The sequence below is a fragment of the Triticum dicoccoides genome, chromosome 5B (genome assembly GCF_002162155.2).
Source record: "Triticum dicoccoides isolate Atlit2015 ecotype Zavitan chromosome 5B, WEW_v2.0, whole genome shotgun sequence".
In the NCBI taxonomy this organism is placed as follows: domain Eukaryota; kingdom Viridiplantae; phylum Streptophyta; class Magnoliopsida; order Poales; family Poaceae; genus Triticum; species Triticum dicoccoides.
In genome coordinates, this window is record NC_041389.1 from 602,933,094 (window position 1) to 602,941,254 (window position 8,161).

Here is an 8,161-nt window from a genome sequence, read left to right on the forward strand (position 1 = left end):
CCGCTGCCGGACTGCCGTGAGCCATGGAGTATATGCTTCAGCGCAACAGGTGGCGCTCTTCCCCATGTTGGCAGTGCCGCTCATCCGAGTGGAACCCCCGCAATGTGCTTCGAGGGGAAAGGACGGGTGGCGCGCTTCCCCATGTTTGCCTTGCTCGTACCCTGTGGTCTGGACGGGCCATCCAGCCGGCTTTTATGCCAGAGAACTCCTCTTCCTGCTCGCTGGATGCCATGGAGATTATGGAGAAAATGGTGGAAGGACGAGATGGGAGCGGAGTGTGGTGCAATTTTTGCTCGGCGTCTGGCACCGTTTAAATAGCAGACGGACGGCCGGAGCCAATCGGCGTTGTGTTTAATGACGGGCGGCTCGCGAATGGACGTGTGGAGTAGGTTTCTCGGCACACGCACATGTTTAATGAAGGAAGACAAGTAGTCTGTGGCCGTTTGAATGCGGCGATGAGGTGTGTTCAGCCGGGCGGCGCTCTCTCGACCGGCGCGCCGCTTCAATGTCGGCAATGAGAGGTCGCGTCTGTCTACGCTACCATCTGATCAAATCGCGACATCAATGTCGACTGTTGCGTGCTCTGGACCGGCATGAATACGACGCGACAAGCGGCGCGAGCGTTTGATAGAAAAGGCGGGAGAGGGGTGGATTTTTTTTATGAGCCAGAGCGATCAAACACGAACGTGGCAGCTATCCGGACGCCCACAATGTCTTCACGTTTGTTTCGGATTTACGGGAAAAAATGTGCCTACACGGACTAATAGACGTCCGCGTTAGGGACACAGCTTCAGTGCCTTAAAGAATCTGCCTTTGGGTCATTGACATGTGGACCAGTCACCTGTTAGGTCCACATGTCTATGACATAAAGGTAGGTGCCTTCACGCACCGAAGCAAACGTACGCGGGCCGGGTCGGAGTTGGAGATGCCCTTAATTTCCCATGTGAGCCTGTGTTACTCGATGCGGCTGGAGCCGGATGGTTGCCATTAGTGTCCACGTGTCGCGGGCTGGATATATATAGCAGAAAATAAAGAGAAGAGAATTATTGACGGAGCGTGCGTGGTTCGCGCGCAGCCTCTGTCTGCAAATGAGCAGCTAGCGCTTTCTCCTCCGCTCACCGCGCATGCACGCACGCGGAGCAAGAAAAACGGCGAATCTCCGACTCGATCGGCCATTGACGCCCTCTTCCTCCTCCTTGACCCCGTCTCCAGTTTATCTGCGCCACCCTCTCGCCCGTCTCCCTCCTTTGCCCGCCTCTCATCCCGGCCGTCTCAAGCCACAACGCAACGGCCGGCTGCCTCAAGCCGGAACGCAACGGCCGGCGGCCAACGACAAGGCTCGCTAGCTAGGGCGGGTCGGCAGCAGAGCAAACATGAGCGGGGGAGGAGCGGGCGGCAACTCGAGGGAGCTCGACCAGACGCCGACATGGGCCGTCGCCTCCGTCTGCGGCGTCATCGTCCTCATCTCCATCCTCCTCGAGATGGGCCTCCACAAAGTCGGAGAGGTCCGTCCGTCAGACCATCCATGTCTCTTTTGTTTGCTCTGCTCACATGTATGCAATTCATGGTGTTTGGTTCCTCGTTTCAGTGGTTCGCGCACAGGAAGAAGAAGGCCATGGTGGAAGCCCTTGAGAAGGTCAAGGCAGGTGAGGAAGAAGGCACCAAGGGTTGCCATGGATGGTCTATGAATTTATTGACACGTAACGACATGGATGCTGATGATGTGGTGCAGAACTGATGGTGCTGGGGTTCATATCGCTGCTGCTGGTGTTCGGGCAAAGCTACATCATAAAGATTTGCATCTCCGAGGCTGCCGCCGACACCATGCTCCCATGCCGCCTCAAGAAGGCCACCGTCGAGGTCGAGATCGCCAAGGACGGCGGCCACGGCGCCCCCGCGGGCGGCGCCAAGGAGGACCACGGCGCTAAGCAGCCGGAGGAGCATTTCAGCCTCGGCACCCATCCCTTCACCGCTACCTCCTTCAGCGTCCCCAACAGGATGCTCAGCGAGGCCACCTCCTTCGGCGTCCCCCACAGAATGCTCAGTGAGGCCAACATGAACACCAAATGCCCCCCGGTCAGCAGTGCACCAATCTCATTCTCATCTAATCAATTAATTTGCTGATGAAGAGAGGGGAAAAAAATCTTTGCATCCGGCAGTAAGACGAATTCCATTCCTGAAATCGTTCCGTCAATTGCAGGGGAAGGTGTCCCTCATATCGATAAACGCTCTGCACCAGCTGCACATCTTCATCTTCTTCCTGGCCGTGTTCCATGTCTGCTACAGTGCCACCACCATGGCACTCGGCAGGGCCAAGGTCTCTCTAGGAATCTCATAATTAAGCACCCTTCTCTTCTTAACCATCTGTTGATTGCCTCGTGATGGTCTCGCCATTAATTGGTTGCAGATACGAGGATGGAAAGAGTGGGAAAAAGAAGCAGCGGGCCAAGATGAAGAAGTCACCAACGGTACATCTATCATTGTTCTCTCTCACTCTTCGGTTTTTTTGCGAAATTTTTCTCTCTCACTCTCTCTTCAGAGCTACTAGAACACAAGCACACACGTCGATCTTTTAATTTCCTCTGAGCTAACGGCGGCACGATTGCTGCCGCAGATCCGTCGCAGTTCAGGTTTACGCACGAGACATCGTTCGTCAGGCAGCACATGAACGTCCTCAACAAGACCCCGGCCTCGTTTTACATCGTAAGCTAGATTGGTCAGCGAAATGTTTCCTTCAGGTAGAGCAAAATGCTTGCATCGTTTTACTGACCCATGGATGCAACTCTGAGCGCAGAGCAACTTCTTCAGGCAGTTCTTCAGGTCGGTCCGGAGGGCCGACTACTGCGCGTTGCGCCACAGCTTCGTCAACGTAAGTACTACGAAGGCACTAATCACTTAGTAATCTGCATGTCGGCCAGAAATCCTTAATTGTGATCTTGCTGTTGCAGGTTCATTTGGCTCCTGGCAGCAAGTTTGATTTCCAGAAGTACATCAAGCGGTCCCTCGAGGACGATTTCAAGGTCATCGTCGGGATCAGGTGAACAAAAACAACTCACTTCACCAATTTTATGAAAAAAAAATATGATTTCATCCTACTTTACAAATAAAGTCACACGGTCGAATGATACAAAATGTCGAGGAAACCCTTTACAGAGCAGATCGGAGAAAAGACAAACAAACAAAAAAGCAACACAGAGGAATAATGCACACATATGCACTACTGGACGTCGCCACCTTGCTGTCAGGTAACCATAACACAAAGCTAACCATGGGATCGACGAAGAACGAACCTGTGACTCTTGGAAGGATCACCGAACTTCGGTGCGACACCCTCGCGAACTCTCATCGCAGCGGGCGATCTGCATTCTCGCTCTGATCCTCGGAGCGCCGATCGCGCTGAGGGCAGTGGAGATCAAGAACGATGGCTATGAGGTCGCATGCAAAAGATATGAGGCAAACAGGACCGCCACACATCATAGCCAACGATGTGTCAAGCTACGATCCAAGCCCACACGAAGACACAACCTCATTGCAACCGGATGGTACTTGGGCTCCTGGATGACACGCCCAAGGGGGTCATGGCATCGCGCCGCCGTTGTAGAGTCCGGATGAGCAAACATGACTTTCCACCAAGAACCCTTCCACTCAAAGAGGACCACGAAGATGCCCACCAGAAGGAAGACAACACCCAAAGACAATGTCGTCGCTGGTGCCGAAGTGTAGACCTTTCGATCGGTATGTTCCCCGCGTCACGCCAAGGTAGCTAGGTCACCAAGTCCCCCGCGAGTGAAAGCCACCACGATCGGATCTAGGCCTACATATCAAGATCTGGGCAAGACCCCTACCGATATCCACACTGTCAAAGGAAGAAACCAACACCACCATTGTGCTGCTCACTAGAGAGCTAAGAGATAACTGTGCAGCCCGCCATCCAGCGTTGTCACCCAGCTCCGATATCACAACCTCACGCACCACCTGCATTCTTCCTTATCCATGTCCGCCGGAGGAAGCCACCAGGACACTTCTGAAGCCCCAGAATGACCCTAGCTTGCGGCATCGCCGATCTAGCCTGGGCCAAGCTTGTCGGCGACCCGCACCCATTCACACCTCAATCTGGGTGGGAATGACCCTACAGCTGAGGAACCCAACCCACAAGCAGGCTAGAGGCGCCACAACCCGTCTGTCACGACCAAGCCAACCTAGGTCAATGACTGGATCTGGGTATATGCAGGAACTGGATCAGAGCTGCCCTCCCCGACCATGCAGTGGACAAGATGGCCACATGCCCCTCTAGCCTTGACCACCCAGCCCCTCGCCGGCAACTAACCAATGACGACGGAGGAAAGCAACTGACGGCGACGCATCGGGCTAGGGTTAGGTTGCGGTCCTCGCTCCAGAGCAGAGCGAGGAGATCCAGGATAGGAGAAGATGGGCCCGTCCCCACTGAGACGCACGATGCTTTGCCCGGCATCCTCGACCTACGGTGCGAAGCAGAGGGACGGGGAGGGACGATCTCGAAGAAGGGGGCGCCGCCCGTGTCGCCCCGGAGAGCGACGCGATTTCATTCTCCTCTCTAGTGATTTTCATACTGCCATGTTGCTAACTGAATCTCTTCCTGGCAAATCTATACTTGTATAACTGCATACTTAATATAAAAAGAGCAAGTTGCGGAGATCCAACGCATCTCACCCGTTCAATCAATCGTGTCTAGCCAACGGTTAGCGCTAAACATGTTTAAAACCAGTGTCTTTGCCTAGGAGTAATATAATCGTGCAATGCAATTAATACCTTGCCTAACGGTGCGTGCATTGTAGTACTGTACATGACTACTACTACTTCGTAGTAAAAACTGTTTCTCTGACCGTTGTGGTTTTTTTGGCAGCCCTATTCTGTGGGCGTCTGCACTCATCTTCCTGCTCGTCAACATCAACGGTGAGTGACTCAGCTAATTAACTAGATCCACTAAACAAACCACTCCATAATTCCCACCTGACGAGGAATGTTTTCAGGGATGCACACCATGCTCTGGATATCCATCATGCCGCTGGTGGTAAGTCGATCTCTCCCAACCTGAATCTACTTTCCCCGTTATTAAATATAAATCTTTGAAGAGATTTCGCTATGAACCACATACCGATGTATGTAGATGCATTTTAGAGTTGTATTTAGGAACGGATGGAGTACCATGCATGCATGCATCCATCCATCCATGATTGATTGATTGATTGATACGAGTAGATACTCAATCTTAATCTGGACTCGTCGATGGTTTGACGTACGGAATGTGGATGGTGGTGGCGCGCGCACAGATCATCCTGTCGGTGGGCACGAAGCTGCAGGGGATCATCTGCCGGATGGCGATCGACATCACGGAGCGGCACGCGGTGATCCAGGGGATCCCGCTGGTGCAGGTCAGCGACAGCTACTTCTGGTTCAGCCGCCCCACCTTCGTCCTCTTCCTCATCCACTTCACGCTCTTCCAGAACGGCTTCCAGATCATCTACTTCCTCTGGATCCTCGTAAATTCCACCTCCCTCCTCCGTCGACTCGTACCATCCATCTCGAATTCTCGATGACGATGAATTTATTAGCTCGATTTGATTTGATGCGTGCAGTACGAGTACGGGATGGACTCGTGCTTCAACGACTCCACGAAGCTCGTCGTCGCGCGGCTCTGCCTCGGGTAAGCCGACCAGCCAGATCTCTGACCCGCATCCATCGATGGATCGATATATCCATGGGACTGACGCGATCTTGTCCGGCGGTGTATGCGTGCATGCAGGGCGGTGGTGCAGGTGCTGTGCAGCTACGTGACGCTGCCGCTCTACGCGCTGGTGTCGCAGATGGGGTCCACCATGAAGCAGTCCATCTTCGACGACCAGACCTCCAAGGCGCTCAAGAGCTGGCGCGCCGGCGTCAAGAAGAAGCCGGCGGCCCATTCCAAGCACGGCGGGTCGCCCTCGGGGAGCCCGCACGCCGGCAGCCCCAAGGCCACCGACGAAGGCAGCACCGGCGTCGCGCTCACGCAGAAGCAAGGCCAGGGCGACGACGGCGCGCCATGATCCAGCGGACTGTGGGGCCCATGCATGCATGCATGCATGCATGGTCCATTCGAGTACGCTGTTTGATTCTTTGTACCAGTATACACGTAGTAGCAGCAAGCAAGCAAACACGTCTATACATGTGTGTCAGTGTATATGTATATGCATCTGTGCATAGCTTACGTAGGAGGACATGCAGGAAGGGAGGAGTTGCATCTTTTTTCTTGTTATTATTCTTGGACAATTTAATTTAACTAGGGCCGGTGTTGTTGTATTCATGTCAACTAATCATTTGCTAACTTGAAAGGTGTAATTGCAGTTCAAACAGATATGAATGACGTTGTGTCCGGACTTGGGTTATTGTGCTCCTTTGGTTTGCTTATGTTTTCATTTTCATTTCCACTCGAGCTCAAATGCATGCGTTCACAATTTCAAATACATTGTCGGATTTGGTTTTTTTAGCTCCCAACTGAAATTTAATTGACGTGTCTGTAGAACGTCACTTCTCCAGGATACTGTGTTTTTTAAGAATATATTATTTGAAATTATTTGAAACCTTTGAAAGATATTTTCACTTGTTTTTCACCGGTTTCCACTGTGTATATTAAGTCATCTCCAAGGCGGACCCGCAAACCGCCCGCATACGTCCGGATGGCTGAAGTCATCCAACGCGGGCCTGCATCGATCCGCGGCGCAGTCCGGACGCGTTTTCTCCCACAAATTGGAGACAAAGTGTGCGGAGCTTTGCGGGAGTCCGGACAACAAACACGTAGGACCCCGACACCCCCAGTCCACCCCCCCTCCCGGTCTCATTTTCTTCCGCTCCGCCCCTTCTTCCTCTTGCTTTGCATCTGCACCATCCACCTCTATCGTCACTGCCCACAACCAGCACCGACGCGCTCGCTCACCTCTACGACGGCATTGCCCACCCTGTAGCCATTTGTACCCAGGTACACTCTGTCCCCTGTCGACGTCCTCCATGGATGACACCACACTCCGCAGGTGTTCGGGCATATGTCGTCGAGCTTATTTTCGAAAAGTGTGTCGTTTTTTAGAGTACGGAGAATGGTGACCTACTCGACCATGGAGAATGAGTTGTTATGTGATGCGTGGTAGGCGTATCCGTGGATTTCGTATGTAGGAGCAGATCCGAGGCCTTCTGGCAGTATACCTGGCCATATGTCGTGTCGGGCCTAACAAAGGCCGTAGCAGAAAACCTAGGCCCGGGGCCAGCCCGACCGTCGGGCCTAGATCTCATGCCCAAGCCCCCCATCAGTGAAAAAGCCCGTCGGGCCTCGGGCTGGGCCCCTTTCCAAAAACGTAGATATTGCAAGTCCAAGCCTGGCCCGACCTTCGGGCCTAGATCTCAGGCCTAGGCCCGACCCGTGGGCAAGACAGGGCCGAGTATCCCATGCATGTCCAGGTATATCTGGCAGCAAGTGCATGAATCATTTCACGCACGAAAGCACATTGAGCCCTACGATATTGAAAGTGCATTATATCGACTAGAGGGGGGGTGAATAGGCGATTTTTATGAATTCTTCGCTGAGGAATTTGCTGGTGAGGAAATTCCTAAATGAAGAACTACTTGCAGCGGAATAAGTACTCAAAAGTAAACATAGCAGGACACACGCATAGTCATCATGATGAAATGAAGACAAGCACAGAGTAGAGAAAGCGTAAGCACATGATAACATAAGATGAAGACGGACAGACTGAAGAAATTGAACTGAGGAAATTGAGAAAGTCTTCAGTCAAAGTCTTCAAACAGATATGAACAAGCACACAGCAACAGAGATGAGAAATTGAAAGAGTTGAGAAAATAGAACCAGTAAGCTCAGTGAAGACTATGATTTGGTAGACCAATTCCAACTGCTGTCTCAGTTGTACATCTGGTTGGAGCGACTGAGTATTTAAACTCGAGGGCACCCAGTCCCGGACACACAATCCTCACCGTATTCTCCTTGAGCTAAAGTCACACAGACCTCGCCCAATCACTCGTGGTAAGTCTTCAGGTGACTTCCGAACCTTCAAAAACTCGGTCACTCAATGATCCACAATTCCTCTTGGATGCTCTAGACCTTGACGCCTAACCGTCTGGAAGAAGCACAGTCTTCAAA

The 8,161-nt window shown here is 52.5% G+C and overlaps 1 protein-coding gene across 1 annotated transcript; it reads left to right on the top strand.

Annotated features, from left to right (window-relative positions):
• Positions 1-1,358: 1,358 nt before the first annotated feature.
• LOC119306289 (MLO-like protein 9) lies at positions 1,359-6,394 on the top strand. The gene is made up of 13 exons (XM_037582552.1): positions 1,359-1,505; positions 1,589-1,646; positions 1,733-2,076; positions 2,201-2,317; positions 2,408-2,468; positions 2,615-2,703; positions 2,795-2,869; positions 2,949-3,037; positions 4,883-4,932; positions 5,010-5,050; positions 5,310-5,519; positions 5,616-5,683; positions 5,783-6,394. Exons 1-13 carry the CDS (start codon positions 1,374-1,376, stop codon positions 6,060-6,062), a joined length of 1,614 nt encoding a protein of 537 aa, XP_037438449.1. The 5' UTR covers positions 1,359-1,373; the 3' UTR covers positions 6,063-6,394.
• The last annotated feature ends 1,767 nt before the right edge of the window (positions 6,395-8,161 follow it).